At 38.8% G+C, this 20,966-nt stretch overlaps 1 protein-coding gene across 26 annotated transcripts in view; it reads right to left on the reverse strand.

Annotated features, from left to right (window-relative positions):
• LOC136877263 (protein bric-a-brac 2) overlaps positions 1-20,966 on the reverse strand; it is a 395,003-nt gene that overhangs the window by 159,637 nt on the left and 214,400 nt on the right. For 2 of the 26 annotated variants that reach the window (XR_010860747.2, XM_067151161.2), the window contains exon 7: positions 3,503-3,636. The exons of 21 other annotated variants lie outside the window; for them this stretch is intronic. Coding sequence is in view for 3 of the 5 variants with exons in the window: in XM_067151169.2 (XP_067007270.1) it covers positions 3,443-3,636 (194 nt within the window). In the remaining 2 variants the exon portion in view is untranslated. Of the gene's footprint in view, positions 1-3,375; positions 3,637-3,694; positions 4,643-20,966 lie in introns of those variants that run through there. 3 more of the 26 variants (XM_067151169.2, XM_067151173.2, XM_067151171.2) reach the window with 3 other exon arrangements.

The raw sequence follows: 20,966 nt of genomic DNA on the forward strand, positions 1-20,966 counted from the left end.
TAATTGTTCCTTGTATAAGCAATGGTTGGAAGATGTTATTACAGATTTATGTGTTAGTTACGGTTATGGTATGGTAAATAATACCGCAAGAAGTGAAGTTAGGTCATGCCCATATGAATATAAAGGTACAGTCCAGGTGATAAATGGTCGATTGGTAGTATTTACATCAGAGATTATGCTAGGTTAATTGAATTTCACATACGTTATGGAGTAAATATAGGAATATGAAGGAACATTGCCTAACAGGACAAACGTTTCACAATGTGAATGTAGATTGGTAAATCGAATTATAATGTAATATTGGAACAGTAGTAAATGATATAAGAGTTTATTTTAACTGCAGTAGCACGTAAATATGTAATCATACAGCACGACTTTCATAGTTTGAACCGATTGGTTACTCTAGTTATGGTACTTACTGATAAAAATATTTTATTTCTTCTGGCACGTACGAAAGAATATGATGATAATATACATGGTATTGGTATAGACAGAATTATTTAAAGTGTGATGACATTTTGAAACCATACTTAGGAAACTTATTGTTTATCTCGTGTCACGAAAAAGTTACTATGAAAATCCAAACAAACCAAATATGAAGAAACACCACTCCCTCCTGAAATAAAGATTCAATTATCACTTGCCCTATGAAATATTTATAAAATGATGGACTGTGATGATACAACAAAGTAATAACAACAAGTTCTGAATTGAAAGATTATAATCTACCCAATTTCAATTATGTTAATGGAGATAATTTATGAATTCAAGGTTAATATGTAACGTAACTGCATTTTCTTTTCATTACTGCCTTTAATTCGACTTTTATTTTATTTGATACTGTATTAGCATGCTAATAAATTAGATTTAGGATTATTTCTGCATTTTATTTCTGAGAATATGTTATAATACGTAGTCATAAGGTAGCATAAGTACTAATAGTATTTATGATAAGATATGAGTGATTTCATGGATAATTGTTTGGTTTTTTGGGGGTTTGAATGATTAATCGCAGATACCTTTACTCTTCAACGGAACCTGCGATCACATTAATATGTTTTGAGGACTAAATTGATATATTTTTACCCTGAGTAGTTAGCTGGAACATATACTTCCAACCACCGTACATGACTTATGCAGTTAACCCCCGTTCTTAAGTAGATGAGTGAAAGGATAATAGGTGGAAGGGTGTAGGTATAGTATGTATGATACATTTCAGTATGCTTTGTTAGAACTTCCACAACAAATGTTTTGATGCTTTCTTTTGAGACGGCCATGACCTCTTCATATCATGAATAACAAACCCATCTTCAACTGTAATTTTGTATTCCGAATGATTTGGTCCACATTTCCAATAAAGATTTCAACTTCGTTTAAACAATATGCTCATATTTGTAATTCCCTCAGAATTTTTCTAAATTTTTACCTAATGATATCCAAGTCATATTGTCCCCCTTTTCAATTTTTCATAATTTACTACTGTGTTCCACTTAACATAAACTGATAATTGTGGATCTATGGTTATTTATTTAGCCTATGGCTTTTAGTGCCGGAAATGTCAGAGGACATGTTCAGCTCGCCTGGTGCAGTGGCCCCTATTCGACACCCAGGGCAACCTACGTGTTCGAGTACAGGATGTTTATGATAATGATAGAGTGAAAGCCAGTGTTGTCACATAGTCTACTCCTGTTGAATAACACCAAGGGGTGTGCTCAAAGTTTAATGTCCCCATCCGATGGATGAATCACTAACACTATGTCCTCACTCCATATAAACACTGTAGAGAGGTTTGGAACTGAATCCAGGGTTGTAGCATGCAATCTATTGATTGGAAACTGTATACCACCACCTCTCCTACCTGCCGACCAACATTCTTGATGGTGAAAATTTCTTCCACCAATGGGACTCGGACTAACCATGGTGTCAACCATATAGACTTGATGCCTTAATGATCATGGCCAGCAGACAGGTGTGGATAGATGGTAGTAAGATGTTTGTTAGTAACTACACAATCGAGATAAGTATATGAAATTAATTAGTGATTCAATTGGGAAGCATGACTAAAACATATTTTTCATTACTGATCAAGGAAAATATTTTCACTTTTATTTATTAAAGTGTAACAACAGCTTATATGACTTCTTCTTCCTGGCCTTTTCTCAATTTATTGGGGTTGGCACTTAATGTGGATTTGACCCACAGTTACGACCGGATGCCCTTCCAGATGCCAATCCTATATGGAACAATGCATTGACTATTGCGTGTTTCTGTGATGGTTGGCAGTGTAGTGTGTTATATGTAGATGAAGAGATGTGTATTAAAACACACACACGTCCAGACCCCAAGCCAGAGAAATTAACTATATAAAGTTGAAATCCTCAGCCTGGTCAGGAATCAAAGCTGGAGCTTTCTGAACCGAAGGCCACTATGCTGATCATTTAGCCATAGAGCCTGACAACAACAGCTAGATCTACTTCTGAGAGGATGTGACAATCCTCTTAATATTGTGATGCCCTGTAACCTATCCAAACTCAGCAAAATCAATAGAAGACAATTCAGTGTTTTTCATCTTAATCCCGGTCACGCCATGCGAGATTTGTGCTGGACAAAGCGGAGGTGGGACAGGTTTTTCTCTGGGTACTCCGGTTTTCCCTGTCATCCTTCATTCCCGCCGCAACATTCTCCACTATCATTTCATTTCACCTGTAGTTATTAATCATTGCCTCAGAGGAGTGTGACAGGCCTTCATTCATTCCATACCTGACCTGGTCACTAACAAGAAAACAGGTTGTAGGTTTTCTCACTATGTAGTTATGAATAAGTCACTTTCCTAAAGGATAATAAAATGTTAGGAGAGCATTTCATACAATTTACACAGTGGCCAGCATGACGACTACTTGATACGACTTAATAGTTCTAGAGCATATAATAACATGGAGAATTTTGGAAGTATTCTGAATTTAACAATGCTCAGTCAAAGCAAAATTTTTTAATACTTAAGAACAACAATTGGTAGCTGACTGATACAATGGACTCTCAAGAGCACTCGCCATTAACAAATGAACACTACTGTAATGCGATGCCATTTGTCTTCCTTCGCTGGTGTTTTGGGTATAGTACGAGTTGTTCCTGAATGAAGAATCATTATGGATGTGGTAGGTAATTTAACCACTGAGATGACTTCCAGATATTGTACTGAAGTACAACTGGCAGAGCAATGCGACAGATATCAACATTTCTGGAATCCCATTCCTATTGTAGAAAGGAGGATGGGTAGTACCAGGATCCAGGTCGAATAAAGAAATAAGAACTGCGAGTCTTTTTTTAATAAAATACTATTTAATAAACTTTTAAAAAAAAAGAACTAGTATAAAACTCTATTCCCTTCTTGGCAAACAGGATATACATAATATGTTTTAAAACTCTCTGCGCTTGTGAAAGGTTACACTATGGGGATGCCCGTCTCAGTGTGATACTCCTCGAAACATGGCTGCTTACACAGGCTAATGTTACACTCCCAACACATGAAGCGCGTCTGGCGGAAGGCACCTTTTACAGTGGTACGTCGTTTGCGTCTGCACTGCCGACACACCTTCCCGTGCACATCTGACTTGATCAGGTGGTGTATCAACAAGCCTGCGACAGGAAGTACCACCCCTTGAGCATCAGGCAGTAACAATTTGAACATGTTTATCACATTTCCTGTCTTGAAACATCATATAACAACAAACTTACATGCATACACTTCCCTTTCCTCACTGTTGGGTATACAGTACATCATGCTAAGAGGGATACATATGGAAGAAAAAAAAAAAAAAAAAAAAAAAAAAGCAAGCTAAATAAGTGTTACCATAATTTTACCTCTCAATAACAATTTTACACCATGGACATAAATAAACATGCTATCGCAATGGTTTAAGCAAACAAAATTAAAATCAATTGCAAGCAATGGGAGGATTTATCTAAGTTCACTACAAAAAACTGATAATCAAAATCAAGGAATATTTAGCCTCAGAAGCTGTTTTCACTTGATCTTAGCCAATACACTTTCAACTTGTAAACTGTACACATCTGATCTAAAATAATGGGACATACATATAACTTGCAGGTTTCATCAACTTACTTAAATTTATCTTCAACTATCAGTTTACAATACATTTCATGAAAGAAATAACACAAAGGCAGATGTTTCTGTTGAAGACACCAATACCCAGATCACTAGCCCCTCATAATAAAATTCAAAGGATTAGCATTTTACATCATGCTACAGCAAACATGCAACAAATTAAAACACTACATTGACAACACACCTTGTTTGAAAGGATATGTGTATGATTTCCAAGTAAACTACACATTCAGTACAGTTATAACAATCTTATAACTCCATTTAACAAATACGAAACTCTATTCAGGATGTAATTGAAATACTCTTTGTTTGTTAAGCAAATCACAGAGGCGGACATTCTAAGCATGATATTACATTTAAAATTTAACTAGACAAAGATAGGTTGGCAAGTGCATAGTATACCTTTACGAGTCTTCTACAGCTAGGTCTGCCTGCTGTTTTCCCATGTATGCAGATGTAAACAGAAAAGAATGTGCACACGTCCTGCATGGAAGGTGAGAGCTTGTGTCACGAGGACTGGCATAGAACAAGGTAAAGGGGTGTTTACACACTTCACTACAGACCTTGAAACATGTTGAGTAAAATTTGGTGGTTCATTGTCTCCTACACTAGTACAGATAGGAAGATATTTGCTGTGTCTGCCACCACCAGTTCAATGAACTAAAAATATTTCAATTACAACCTGCATACTGCTTTCTTAAATTAGTATGTTAATTAATGTAGTATTATAGGATATAGGTCTGTAATAATTCATAAAGAAATGTAAGCTGTGTGCATAACATGGGTTACCAACCATTTTGCAGTCTCCTTCCAGGGTCTTCCTTTCCTCTCACCTCTAGTTTCATATGCAAAGTCACACGAGTGTGTTTACCCCATAAAAATCTCAATATTTCAGATGCTTGTGAATTAATATCCCATATAGTCTTTTCAAGTAACAGTAAATTTCCATTACAAAATTACTTTCTTGGGGAGAAGAGGACAAGAACCAACTAAAGCATATTAAAGGTTTTCAGGGGGATGGGGACGGGAAGGTGGAGGAGGAAATAAAGACTGCCAATAAAATCGAAGTCTTTAAGACCTGCAAAAATAAAATTGGATTATACGATAAGGATGGTGATACTGAAGGCCAAACTCAACTTACATGCAACTTTTCAACGATTCTCCTTCATAGCCTTTTACTAATTACTTAAAAAAATCAGCACTACATATGGATTAAACCCAGTTTTATGGACGGAGCCTTCACTTATGCCAACCCCATGGGGAGGGATGTTTCACTATTGTTTGTTTCTGTGGCAGTTAGTTCTGTAGATTCAGTATCAAATAGACCTCAATGCTGGTCATTAGATGTTAGGATGTTCCATTCCAATCATCTTTAATAACGTTAGTTTAAAATGCTCTAAAGCTCTCACATTCTTGTATTCTTCCAAAAATTGAAACTGTTTAAATCTCTGGCCTTAAATTAATATTCACACCCATATTTAGAGAAATCTTGGTAAATGCTGACCAGACAGATGTTAAAGTGGGACCCACCAAACAAGTGTTGTTATAAAATATCAAGGTTTTATTTAAGTCCAAATCGGCTTCTCACAAGTCAAGATCATCCTTGTCAGTCCAGATGGACATGTGAACACAGTCGTCAGGCAGTTAAGGACACAGTGTTGTGCTGTTTCTTTCCTTTGTAAGTGACTGTGCCACACTTGAGGGAAAATAAAAGGATGTAACAAAATATACTCACAACAGAAAGATTGACAGATCAATACTGGTTGAAATCTGGAATGTGATTTACTGCATCAAAGCTATATGAATGTAAAAAGAATATACTCGGTACACAAAAATTTGGTTATGGACGAATGCCAGAAACATTACAAGCCTACTTTATCATCATTATCAGCCCCTTATCTACATGCGCCAAATAAGGCTCCGCTCTATCTTGCTTTCTTTTAACAACATTCTTCATCTGTTACAATGTACCAGGCCAAGAATTGCCTCATACTGCTGTTAACCAGAGCCATTCATTATCATTGTCCTCCACAGCCTCCTATCATATCGAGATATTTCTTCTTATGCACGGTCATAAAGGATATCTTGTGCCAAATTTTAATGGACCTTTTTAATTCTAAGACAAATTTACACTTCAGAAGATATCTCTTAATAGTTGTTTGTACATGAGAGAAAGACCAACTCCAATACTAGAAGCCTTTGAAATGTGGGTGTGGAGACAGGTGACAAAAACTAGCTGCACAGAAAATAAAACAAAGTTCTAAAAGAAGGAGATGAAAGAAAAGCCTCCTTTTAGCATCAACAGAGAAAAGAAAAACAAAACTCTGGGACCATATCCTAAGATACAACGAATTTCAAATAAACATTTAGAAAGGCAAAGGAAAACCTTGAAAGAAGATAATGGAAAATGTGGTGTAGTACACAGGATGCTGGAATTACAAAGAAATGAGGACAGCTCAAAGAGGAGATAAATAATAATAATAATAATAATGTTATTGTTGTTACGGCCCACTAACTACTTTGATGGTTTTCGAAGATGCTGAGGTACTGGAATTTTGTTCTGCAGGAGTTCTTTGACATGTCAGTAAATCTACCGACACAAGGCTGATGTACTTAAGCACCTTCAAATACCACATCGAACCTGCCAACTTGGAGTCAGAAGGCCAGCGCCGCAACTGTCTGAGCCACTCAGCCCGGCCTAAAGAGAAGAATGGTTGCAGCGACAAGGCAGTGCCTTTAGAAGATGAAGACAATCTTGACTGACAAGTACAGTATATAACTATCATGATCATTTCGAACAACAATTTTAATTCATCCCTTAGTAATGCAAAACAAGAACATTCTCTTTGAAGCTTCACTGATATGAAACTCTTACACGTTGCTAGCTTTCCTTACAATCCATTGTCCCATTCCTGATTTTTCCACTCAGCCTGCCTGGTGGCCATGATCGTTAAGGAGTCAAGTTTTTTGGTCTGACACCATGGTTAGCCAGTTTGAGTCCCAATGGTGGAAAAAATTTTGCTATCAGAATGTTGGTCAGAAGGGTAGGAGAGGTTGTGGTATAAAATAACTAAGCTCAAACTGTATGTCAAAAGCCTGGGCTCAATTTCAGAACCTCTCTGCAATGCTTACATGGAGAGACGATACACGTTGCTACTGATGGTAATTTGTCCATCGAATGGGGGCGGTACGCCTTGAGCAGATCCCTTGATGTTTTTTGACATGGGATTTCATCCTCTTACTACCTCATTATAATAATCATCACATACTACACAACATATACCATGTAGTCGTTACATTGGACACAGAAACAGAAACTTGTGTAATGATTTTCGCCTCTGAGGTAAGAAGTAACCCTTTGACCAAAGATAGTGTGCACAAATATATGGAAATCTTAAAGCACCAATCACCACAGCCAAGTGCCTCTGTAAAAAAAAGAAACAACCCACACACATACGCAGGCACAGTTTTCCAATTAAGTGTTTTGGACTCTACATTATCTTCTTGCCACTTATCATCAATCATCATTGGTCATTTAGCTCAAATCACCAATAGATTGATCAGAAACTCCAATTAAATCCTCCACCTAACTTTCTTTTTTATCTGATCTTAGCAGATTTGCTTACCGAATTTTTAACAAATTATTTTCCTATGACTGTTTTACCTGAACACACTAAACCTTTTAACATGTGCATACCACTTGCGACAGCCACTCTTAGTAACAGCACCAATCACATTTTGTACAATTTTAAGAAGAGGTGAGAGCAGTGAAAGTGATTTGGGTCTCTTACAGCAAAGTGAACAGATTAACAGCACAATTTTTTTTTCTTACCCTCTTAATGTTAAGTACTGTATTTTCACATAATATTATGCCTGATGAACGAAACTCAGCTGTTTACTGGATTCCTGATGTGTTCCTATGAATGATTTTATCATACATCCTCTTCTAAGAAGTGATATCAATTTATCCTGCATAGCTAGGCTGTAGGACAAAGGGTGTTCGGCATTTATGGGTTAAAAATATCCAAATGGGAGGGATTGTTGATGATAATTATGCTTAAATGTGTGCAGCACTTTTCTAATTTTAATAACTAATGTAATAATCTGGCCAATGATGGGCTTGCCATTGAGACAGAAAAACAATATTTTAAATTTTGAACGAATTAGGAAATGATGATGTCGCTTTTAGTTTTCGAAAGCAACATAAATGATTCTCAATATAGCTATGGAGTTCTTTATAATACAGAGTACAATGTTGTCTTGCAATTTACCTGTCAGTTTGTAGTGTCCTTACCAATCAATGAACATTTTTGGGATGGTACCCTACGAATCAAGGAAGGACAGTCACTCTGATGGTGCAAGTCATACTTGTATTTTACAATTTAAAAAAAAAAAAAATGGTATTGCTAATTCTTTTTTTTTTTTTTTGCTAGTTGCTTTACGTTGCACCGACACAGATAGGTCTTATGGCGACGATGGGACAGGGAAGGGCTAGGAGTTGGAAGGAAGCGGCCGTGGCCTTAATTAAGGTACAGCTCCAGCATTTGCCTGGTGTGAAAATGGGAAACCACGGAAAACCATTTTCAGAGCTGCCGACAGTGGGGTTCGAACCTACTATCTCCCGAATACTGGATACTGGCCGCATTTAAGCGACTGCAGCTATCGAGCTCGGTAAAAAATGGTATTGTGGGATCAACATCTTGTCACTGTTAACATCACATAGTTGTGATAAAATATGATCAAAAAAATATAAAATTTCCAAATATGAATATTATAGCTGTGAGAGCTTTACAGAATGAGAGAGAGAGAGAGAGAGAGAGAGAGAGAGAGAGAGAAAGTGAAATGAATCGAATAATCATAATTTTTCTTGCACTTCCCTTTAATTTTACAATAGATATGGTCGCTAAGCTATACATTTATGTTAATATACTGATATTATTGGCTAAAATCTTCCCTATAATACATATATTTAGAAATCCACTGTACATTCTTTTTCTCTCCTTATTACTCTCTCTCTTTTCATTTTCTTTGATATTTTAGTAACATGTGTTCTGTTCATTGTCTTAACAAATGCCTAGCGTTGAAATGTTGACGTCCAGAAGTTCTTTAATACACTGGAAACCAACAATATGGAATTAAGACTCTCAAATGGTACCAACCTCAGCCATGATTGAAGCCAGAATCTTTGGAATAGAAGACCAACAACTAACTAACTATGTTAATGAGGTTGGTTCCCTTTCTCTCCTGCTTGCTGAGGTACCATTGGACTTCACTCCCAAACTACTTAACAATTCTTACTTTCATCACTCATCTCTTCTATCACAGTTCTTGCTGCGAGTTATTTGGTATCTATCTAAAATATACTAATAATCCCTCGTTGACAAGTATGAATGTCTTCCTGAAAAACTTAGTTTTTGTGGGATCATAAGTGACTGTAGAGGCCAATCCTAGAACCGCAGATTTTTCTGCATTTTTGAAACACATTTGTTCTGTTAGGCATTGGCTGTGTAGTTTGGTTTTTCTTCAAGAGCTCCTGTTATTTTCTTGCATTGCACTTATCAGTTTCTGTTCTCCGCCTTTGTTGCTCGAAGCGCCGAGTTCCTTCCCAGACATTATGACGCCAGACTGTGCGGTTAAGTGCAGTAGCTTCCCAGTTGTTAAGTTTTGATTTGACCCTTTTTCATGTTAGTTTTTAGCACATCTTTGTAACACTTTTGTGGTCTTCCAAGTTTCCTATGACCATCCTTTACCTGGGAGTACATAATTTGTTTTGGAAGACGGAATTCAGGCATGCGAACGATGTGGCCTGTCCAGCAAGTTGGTGCTTGATAAACATGGCCTCAATGCTAGTGGAGTTAGCTTCTTCCAGAACACTGATGTTAGTGCATCAATCCCATTTCACCCTCAGGATCCTTCTCAGGCAACGTTAATGGTATTTTTTCAGGCATCGTATGTGCTTTCTGTATGTAGTCCACATTTCACATCCTGAAGTAAGAGATGGTATAACGGTAGCTTTGTACACATAAAACTTTGTCCAAGTGCTTATATTATGATTATCGAAGACCCTTACCCAAAGACAACAAAAGCCATACTAGCACATTTGAGGCGGTGTTGAACCTCATCATCAATATATGTATTTGCTGAGAGATGACTGAAAAGGTATGGGAAATGCTATGTTTTTCAGAACTTTGCCTTGAACTGTGATTGTAGGACATACGAAGGTGGAGTTGGGTGCAGGCTGATGAAGGATCTGCGTCTTCTGGATGTTAAGGCTTAGACAAATACTTGTACACACTTCATCAAATGCGTTTAAGATTGCCTGTAAATCTTGTTCCGAGTTTGCAAGAACAACATTGTCATGTAGTGGATTTTTTGGTCTTGACTCGTGGTCTACTGAGATTGAATAAACTTCCATCAGTCCTGTCTTCAATTTCTATGCCTTTTGGGTAGTTTCCCATCAACAAGATTAAGCATAGTCCCAAAAAAATATTGAGAAGAGAGTGGGAGCTATCACACCTGCTGTAATTTAAACATTTTCTCCAGGGTTATTGTTCACAAGGAAGTAACCGATGCCCTTAAAATACCGTGGCTTAACGAACATTCCTATGATGAGTGGAGGAAGTAGGAAGTCTGTCGCTGCCATGTGCATTGCAACAGGATGATTGTACGATTTCCCGCCATGACACTTCTGTCGTAATTCAGAAATGCCAACCCTTGCCGTGCCACAAAGTATTCTAAGACCCATTAATGCATGCAATCACCTTGATCCAGTTTAAATCTTTCAAATGCCATGGAAAAAAACTATTTCTGAAATGTATCCAACAAGGTGCATTTACATTATTCAAATGAAGCACTTGGATAAATCTCTGGTAAACATAATTTCATGCAAGGAAAAAAAAAAAAAAAAAAGAGATTCAAAGATCATGCTGGCTCCCCTGTCCTAGTGCCTTTTTTGTTTTGTATTACTGTACTGTTTGCATTTTTAGATGCCTTGTACTTGCACGGAAACACCATGGCTTATCGAACTTTCCTATGAGGAGGGGGAAGTCTTTGGCTTCCGCCTGCATTGCAACACAGTACAGTGACCCCGTCTCCTTTAAAACTGTAAGTCCGTTTCATCTCGGCATTAGAAAAAGAAAGATGCAATTTCATCGGCATTGATAATATTGTTCATTGTGTACGAATTGATTATAATTATGAGGAGTGTTTTTTTGCCAACTGTCGGCATCGCCAGTGTTCGCGGATTCTGTTTCTCCACACAATGCCTGCTACGATATTGTGGCGATCCTTACAACACTGAACACTAACAAATTACGATTTCTCTTAACCTTAGCAACTATGAAATACACCGTAGGCACACTGAAGTGAGCGAAAGTGCGGAAAGCTACCCCTGCACATTCCGGAAGACGTATTCTATTGTGATACTGAGAACTTTCGAATTTAAATTATTCTGTAAAAACTATTTTTTTTTTTTTAATGTAAAGGCAGTTTTGAATTAAAAGTCTGAATTGCTTGCCATCTGCAGTTACACAAAGAATAACTGTACATCCAACACCGAAAACTACGTGAACCAGGAGCGTGTTGCTAACCTTGACACAAATAAAACCCGCACCCTAATTTCGTGCCTCAAATTTTTTTTTTAAAAGTATGCGGGGATCATTTGAATAAATACAGTAACATCCAGGTAGAGGAGGTGACTAATACTAGCGAAGTACTCAAAATTCATCTATGACCAAAAAAAACAGCTATATCAAAATAATGGGGTGTTGCAACTGTAGCTCCAGAATACACAGGGATGAGTGTAGGCAGATAATCACAGGCCAGTCAACATGACGTGCTGCATGTTAAGTACTGGGTGAGCACTGTTTCTGATTATATTAGACATGTTTGCAAAACTAATAACTGGTTTGAAAGAAAGCAGTTTTGGTTTAGTTAAGGTTAATCCAGTGAGGCTCAACTTGTAAGATTCCAGCAAGATATAGATTTTAGATTCAGGGGGTCAAATGGACTGTAATGCTATTGACCTCTCCAAAACTTCTGACTGGGAGACTACTTACAAAAGTGAGGGCTATGCAACTAAACAAGAGAGGGATTGAATGTACTGAAAAAAATTCAAGTAAATAGAACTAAGATTATTAGAGTAGATATAATAATAATAATAATAATAATAATAATAATAATAATAATAATAATAATAATAATAATAATAATAATAATGGCTTCTGTCTAAGTAATTACTTTTACGGTTTTCGGAGATGCCGAGGTGCTGGAATTTAGTCTCACAGGAGTTCTTTTACATGCCAGTAAATCTACCGACAGGAGGCTGACATATATGACCACCTTCAAATACCACCGGGCTGAACTTGAATCGAACCTGCCAAGATGGGATCAGAAGGCCAGTGCCTCAACACAGTAATAAGAAAGGGGTGGAGTGTTTCCAACCTTTATGTCTTTTTATATACCGAGTTTCCCTTATAAATTCAGACCGCCCTGCGGCGTTTTTACTCTCTGAGACCTAACGAGCTGTATGGAAGGCACGTGCATAGTTCTTGACCTTGTAAGGAGTGTTTGAACTAGCATCAGTACCCCGTCTGAATCTCAGCTGTTAACTTGGCGAGACAGTTATCATTGCAACACCATATTTTCGTATGTAAAAGTTATTTTAAGTATGAGTCAGCTCGACGGGTACACGATCTCCTGGTAAAGTGGCACCTTCAGGAGCACAGATACATGTAATTGTAAATAAATTTGAAACTACTGGCTCCGTGCTCAATTAAAAAAATGCACACACACTAACAGTTTAAACAAAAAAGGAAAAGCTAGATGACAAGGGTGTGAATCATGAATGGTCACCATATAAATCACTCACAAAATTAGCACAACCAGTAGGGGTTTGTGGTGTCTTCTGCACACAGAGCTACAAAGCTGTTACACATCAAACAGTACAGGTTTACGCAGGGCCATTGTTAAAAACCTGCTGATCCAGCCACATGAATTAGATATTGTGAGTGGTATCATGCATCACTGAATGATCGTTTATTCGACCCACAGCTTGTGTTCTTTTTGGATGAGGCGTGGTTTCATCTTAATGGTCGTGTGAACAGTCATAACTCTCACTATTGGGGCATAGAAAATCCTAATGGTGTTTATGAAATCCCTCATTATGAAGGATGACACTTCCAGCATCTTTTATAAGATAAGACTTCACATAAGATTGTATACACACTTAAAGCAGGGCGGCCACACGTGATGTACGTTGGGCTGAGGCAGCTGCTGTAGCGCAGAGGATAAACACTGTGCGCTCGGTCTGGGTTTATAAGAGAGACCCTGTATAAATGATTTGAGCAAAAAACTGGAATCACAGACAAGGCCTTTTGCAAATGACGTTTATTTATATAGCAATAAATGTTACAGGAATGTGAGCGATTGCAAAAAGACCTCATCAATGTGGTGAGAAATGTTGTAAATGGGAGTGAAGGTTGTAAGATTCCCCAAGAGGAGAAGTCCTTTCAGTAGATGTTAATACAAGGAAAAATCTTCATTGCGGGTAACACATTAACAAGGTTGTACATAAAGTTTACAGATCTCTTCATAAGATTATCAGGGTATTTACGGGTTGCAGTAAGGATGTAAAGGTGTAGGTGTATTAGTCACGGGTAAAATCCTAATAATAATAATAATTTCGTGTGGCTATTTCTAGCCGGGTGCAGCCCTTGTAAGGCAGACCCTCCGATGAGGGTGGGCAACATCTGCCATGTGTAGGTAACTGCGTGTTAGTGTGGTGGAGGATAGTGTTATGTGTGGTGTGTGAGTTGCAGGGATGTTGGGGACAGCACAAACACCCAGCCCCCGAGCCACTGGAATTAACCAATTAAGGTTAAAGTTCCCGACCCGGCCGGAATCGAATCCGGGACCCTCTGAACCGAAGGCCAGTACACTGACCATTCAGCCAGCTAGTCGGACACTGGTAAGACCCTAATTAGAGTATAGTTCCAGTGTATGGGCCCTCACCAGGATTACCTGATTCAAGAACTTGGAAAGATCCAAACGAAAATAGTACAGCTTGTTCTGGGTGATTTCCAATAAAAGAATAGCGTTATGAAAATGTTGTAACGTTTTGGGCTGGGAAGACTTGCGATTAAAGAAACAAGCTGCTGGACTAAGTAGTATATTCTGAACCGTCAGTGGAGAGATGGTGAGGTAAGATATTAGTAGACGAATAAGCTTGAATTGGGTTTTTTAAAGTACGATAGACCACAATATAAAGCTGGAATTCAAGAGGACAAATTGGGACAAATATTCATTTAGACAAAAAGGAATTAGGGATTTGAATAATTTAACAAGAGAGTTGTTTGACAAATTTCCAAGTTTCTCGAAATCATTTAAGAAAAGACTAGGTCAATAACCTTTTCTTTTTACAAGTTGCTTTACGTCGTACCGACACAGATAGGTCTTATGGCAACAATGGGACAGGAAGAGGCTAGGAGTGGGAAAGAAGCGGCTGTGGCCTTAATTAAGGTACAGCCCCAGCATTTGCCTGGTGTGAAAATGGGAAACCACGGAAAACCATCTTCCAAGGCTGCCGACAGCGGGGTTCGAACCCACTATCTCCCGAATACTGGCCACACTTAAGCAACTGCAGCCATCGAGCTCGGTAGGTCAATAACTGATAGAGAATCTGCCACTTGGGTGACAGCCCTAAATGCAGATTAGGAGCGACTGAATGAACTTTCATTATGAAAACGTTCCACTATATACAGAAGTAATCTAGATTTTTTAAATGATGCAAAAGAGCAGAGTCTATCATAACACAGAAATTTTTCTAGCCATTTAGTTTTGATATATCTGTCATTTTCACAAATTTTTTGCAACAACACAAAATTAAGTCTCCACCAGTCAAATGTTTTAGAAGTCTATAACATATAATTTTAATGGTATGAAGACTCTATATGCTAGAGATCAACGTCATGATTCTACAGGATGTCTGAAAGTCCCACATCATAGGAGAAATAAGAGAAAATAATACCCTGAGTAATTGCAATTATTTGTTTCAGATGAACAATGTTAATGCTAGAAGAGCATATGGGGAACTTTTAGTCTGCGAGTGGGGGATGGTTGCAAAGACAGGTGGTGGATTAAATCAACACACACCACCCCAACAAACAGGTGCAGCTGAGTACAGTGACTTGGATTTTGTGTCAGTTCAAGACAAGGTGTCAGTCGCTGATTTGCCACAATCAGGATGTCCTAAGATTACCAATGGAGGTCTGTGAAAATATTCTAACAAAATTCCATGCCAGTCCAAATAGGTACTTATGGTGAACATGTATGGAGTTCAACATGCCAAAAAGCGCTAGCCATTATATCTTGAAGGAAGAGACATTTCATCCATTTATGCTGCAGGTCTTACTTCATGTAAGCGAAAATGATCCCGACTGTCAGATGGAATTGTGTGACTGGTTTTTGGATCAAACAGACAATGACAAATCTTCCTTAAGAATGAGCTGTTCTCTGATGAGGCTAATTTTTATGTTAATGGAGAAGTAAACTAAACAGATGCCATAGCCTACTAGTCAAATGAGAACCCACATTGGTTCAGTGATGACAAGGAGCAAAACGCATAATAAATTATGGTATGGAGTGGAATTTGGAATGGAAAAATAATAAAACTAACAGTAAAGCCAAAGGTGAAATATACTTTGAGATGAGAATTGAATCTCACAGCTGAACAACCAAGATAGTTTTCCACCAATTATGCTGTATCCGTGTAACATTAACTTGAAGAGAAATACCCTAGTAGATGTACCAGCTGTAGAGGACCCACTTAGTAAGCACAAAGTTCACTAAAATGGTGTCCAGGAGTAGTTGTGTGTCAGTATCGCCCTGTGTCTTTTGTCTATTAGAAGTGTTCAAATGTAGTATCATGTCCGTTAGAGTTTGCCTCCGGGATGATAATATGCTAGACTTTGTCGTGAAACATGAAAAATCATTGGGAAAACGCTTTTGTGAATGACTCGGAGCTTCGTAGTTCGTCCCACGTGCTGGCTTTAAATGGAATGATGTATCTGGTGACGTCACAACCAGGCGAGAAAACAACAGACGAACTCTAGCCCGAAGATATCTGGTTCAGCGATTTGTGTGCTTCTATCGGCTTTGTCTGGCGACATACATCTTAACCCAGAACCCAACATGACAGCGGTATGAATTTCTTCTACCAAAATGTAGGGAGCACGTGTAATACTTTGACGGACTTTAACCTCACTTTCAGTGACGCCAGCGAAGATTGTATTTGTATAGTTGAAAGTTGGTTAAATGATTCTGTTGGTGATAATGAAATGTTGTTTACTGATTACTGTGTGTTTCATCAAGAAAGACATCAGGTCCATAGTAACAAAGTGAAAGGGGGAGGGATTATGATTGCTGTGAAATCTGCTCTAAGGCCAGTTTCATGGCCAGGGCTGGCGGGAGACTGGGAGTGTCTCATAGTCAAGGCCACCCCAACATCAAGGAAGGTCCTTGTTTGTAGTGTGCTGCTACTTGCCATCGGATGAAGTGACTGCTAGGATGAATAATCTTTGAGCAAGACTGGCCAACGTCACAGCTGTTTTAAATAACATCAAGAATTTGGCTTGGAATCCTGGTCTCATTATAAAACAAAGATGTGCGGAAGCCTTCTTACTTCTTGAAATCGTCAGTGAATTCAGACTCTAGCAAATGCGTCACTTCCCAACAAGAAACAAGAACTTCCTGGACCTTGTTCTATTCTCGGAACAATACTGTGGACACTTTGACTGCTTTGAGACGGAAAAGGTAAATACATCCGACCATCGAGCTGTAGAATTCACTCTATCTTTACTGAGAGTTATACGCCCCGTACCGCAGAGGAAGTTAATGTTCGCATGGACAAAGGCCGATTTTCCTCAAATGAGAGATCTCCTTTCGTTGTGTCCCTGGAATTTAGTAGAAGACTCCCCCTCCATCGATGAGGCGTTAACCCTTTTCTACGACTTCCTTCGCGCTGTAATAAAAGAAACTATACCGCCCCGGATAGTTAGCACGTGGAAGTACCCAGGCTGGTACGACTGAGGTAATAGATAAATTAAAAGAAAAGGAGAAGGCAAGAAGAAAGTTTTAAAAAAAGGGCCAAAGTAGTGATTATGTGCAATTTTCGACCATACGCGGTGAATTTAAGCATCTTCAGCTCAAAAAATACAAAAATTATACAACTTCGATGGAATCTAAATTAGTTGCCAACCCAAAGTGTTTCGGGAATTTTGTAAACAACAAACGGAGGTCATCTCCTCTGCCATCTACTAAGCTTCATGACAGGAAAGAATTACAGGGCAAGAGGAGCATCTTGGACAGTTTTGCTCAAAAAATACAAAAACTATACAACTTCGATGGAATCTAAATTAGTTGCCAACCCAAAGTGTTTCGGGAATTTTGTAAACAACAAACGGAGGTCATCTCCTCTGCCATCTACTAACCTTCATGACAGGAAAGAATTACAGGGCAAGAGGAGCATCTTGGACAGTTTTGCTGATACCTTTGAAAAGTATCACTCACCTGCCGTGAAGTGTAATCTATCCACTTCGTCCGTGTGTGATATAGGCCTAACTTCAATCGTGACCTCTCTAGCAGAGGTATCTTCAATTCTTGCATCTTTGGATACCTCCAAATCATGTGGTCCAGACGACATACCCGCAATAGTTTTGAAAGAATGTGCATCTGAACTAGGTAGGCCACTTAGCATCATAATAAATATGTCATTTTTATCAGGGTATTTTCAGTGTCAGTGGAAGAAAGGTTATGCCATACCAGTCTTCAAGAAAGGAGGCAAAATATTGTTTGATAACTATAGGCCTGTTGTGTTGTTGTTCCTGATTTCAAAGGTAGCAGAGAAGATCGTGTATAAGAGATTGTACAGTTCAGTTTCACACTATGTTAACACAGCGCAGCACGGTTTTGTACAGAAATGCCCTACCATTTTCAATATGGCGGTGTACATCAATTTCATTTCAGAATCTCTGGATAGGAGGCAACAAGTGGATGTTGTTTACATGGACTTCTCCTAAACCTTTGATTCAGTTCAACATGATGCTCTACTTATCAAACTGTCAGCATATGGAATAGGAGGAAGTGCTTTGGAGTGGATTAGAAGTTAACTCACTAATAGGGTTTGTGTAGTAAAAGCTGATGGTATTATGTCAAAGCCGTACCCTACTTCAGGTGTCCCCCACGGCTCTTTACTGTGTCCTCTTTTCTTTGTCATATTCATAAATGATATAACACCATTTATACAACACAGTAATTGCCTTCTATATGCTGACAAACTAAAGATCTTTAAGGCGTTCATTAGTGAGTTGGACTGTAAGTTGCTACAGTATGACTTAAGTAACTGGTGTAAAAAGTGGCTGCTTGGTTTGAATACTTCAAAATGATATGCAATTACATTTTCACATAAGTTGGAACCAGTAAATTTCCCTTACCATTTATTTATTTTTTATTATTCTTTTATTTCTTTATTTTTTGCTAGTTGCTTTACGTCGCACCGACACAGATACGTCTTATGGCGACGGTGGGACAGGAAAGGGTTAGAAATGGGAAGAAAGAGGCCGTGGCCTTAATTAAGGTACAGCCCCAACATTTGCCTGGTGGGAAAATGGGAAACCACGGAAAACCATTTTCAGGGCTGCCGACAGTGGGGTTCAAACCTACTATCTCCCGAATACTGGATATTGTAATACCAATATAAATGGTCCGTTATTGGACATTATAAATTTTCCAGCTAGCTCATTCTTGGTTGCCAGCGTTTCGCCCTCATGTGCTAGGGTGGGCTCATCAGTTGGTACCTAGCACACTTACCAATACGCTGGCTAGTGCATACCGTGGAGGCCACTGCGTAGGCTAACTGGAGCCACCGGCAGTGCCAATGCACTAAGAGACTTTGTCTCATCACTAAAAATTGATGCCTGCTTGGCCATCAGATGATATAGATGTTGATTCCCATAGGGAATCTGAAATATTTGTCCTGAATGAGCAAATTTATAATACCAATATAAATGGTCCGTTATTGGACATTATAAATTTTCAGCTAGCTCATTCTTGGTTGCCAGCGTTTCGCCCTCATGTGCTAGGGTGGGCTCATCAGTTGGTACCTAGCACACTTACCAATACGCTGGCTAGTGCATACCGTGGAGGCCACTGCGTAGGCTAACTGGAGCCACCGGCAGTGCCAATGCACTAAGAGACTTTGTCTCATCACTAAAAATTGATGCCTGCTTGGCCATCAGATGATATAGATGTTGATTCCCATAGGGAATCTGAAATATTTGTCCTGAATGAGCAAATTTATAATACCAATATAAATGGTCCGTTATTGGACATTATAAATATTCCAGCTAGCTCATAATGTCCAATAACGGACCATTTATATTGGTATTATAAATTTGCTCATTCAGGACAAATATTTCAGATTCCCTATGGGAATCAACATCTATATCATCTGATGGCCAAGCAGGCATCAATTTTTAGTGATGAGACAAAGTCTCTTAGTGCATTGGCACTGCCGGTGGCTCCAGTTAGCCTACGCAGTGGCCTCCACGGTATGCACTAGCCAGCGTATTGGTAAGTGTGCTAGGTACCAACTGATGAGCCCACCCTAGCACATGAGGGCGAAACGCTGGCAACCAAGAATGAGCTAGCTGGAAAATTTATAATGTCCAATAACGGACCATTTATATTGGTATTATAAATTTGCTCATTCAGGACAAATATTTCAGATTCCCTATGGGAATCAACATCTATATCATCTGATGGCCAAGCAGGCATCAATTTTTAGTGATGAGACAAAGTCTCTTAGTGCATTGGCACTGCCGGTGGCTCCAGTTAGCCTACGCAGTGGCCTCCACGGTATGCACTAGCCAGCGTATTGGTAAGTGTGCTAGGTACCAACTGATGAGCCCACCCTAGCACATGAGGGCGAAACGCTGGCAACCAAGAATGAGCTAGCTGGAAAATTTATAATGTCCAATAACGGACCATTTATATTGGTATTATAAATTTGCTCATTCAGGACAAATATTTCAGATTCCCTATGGGAATCAACATCTATATCATACTGGATATTGGCCGCACTTAAGGGACTGCAGCTATCGAGCTCGGTACCATTTATGCAATTTCCAACAGCTCGTTTGAATGAAATACAGGATCTTGGTGTGACACTTTCAAACTGTTACGGTCTTTCCTTCGAGAAACATTTAGACAAGATTTCTAGGAAAGTGTTTAAATTACTTGGCCTTCTGAAAAGAAATTGTGCCGAATTTGTTTCTCCTAGAACTCTAATAACTTTGTTTTGCACTCTAATCAGGCCATCATTAGAATACTGTTACCGGGCGAGCTGGCCGTGCGGTTAGAGGCACGCGGCTGTGAGCTTGCATCTGGGAGATAGTGGGTTCGAATCTCACTGTCGGCAGCCCTGAAGATGGTTTTCCGTGGTTTCCCATTTTTCACACAGGCAAGTGCTGGGGCTGTATCTTAATTAAGGCCACGGCCGCTTCCTTCCAACTCCTAGGCCTTTCCTATCCCATCATCGTCATAAGACCTATCTGTGTCAGTACAACGCAAACCCACTAGAGAAAGAGAAAAAAAAAACCTGTTGCGAGGTGTGGCTACCCTTTCAGCAGTATTTAATACAAAACTTGGAAAGAGTCCAAATAAGGTTCATGAAATGGATCAGAGCTACAAGGGTTTGGGTATTTCTCACTCTTCGTCCGATTACGAGTCTTTTTGTGAGACTACGAGCATAAGGACATTGCACTCACGCCACAGATGTGCCAAT

Source organism: Anabrus simplex, chromosome 7 (genome assembly GCF_040414725.1).
Source record: "Anabrus simplex isolate iqAnaSimp1 chromosome 7, ASM4041472v1, whole genome shotgun sequence".
Classification (NCBI taxonomy): Eukaryota; Metazoa; Arthropoda; class Insecta; order Orthoptera; family Tettigoniidae; genus Anabrus; species Anabrus simplex.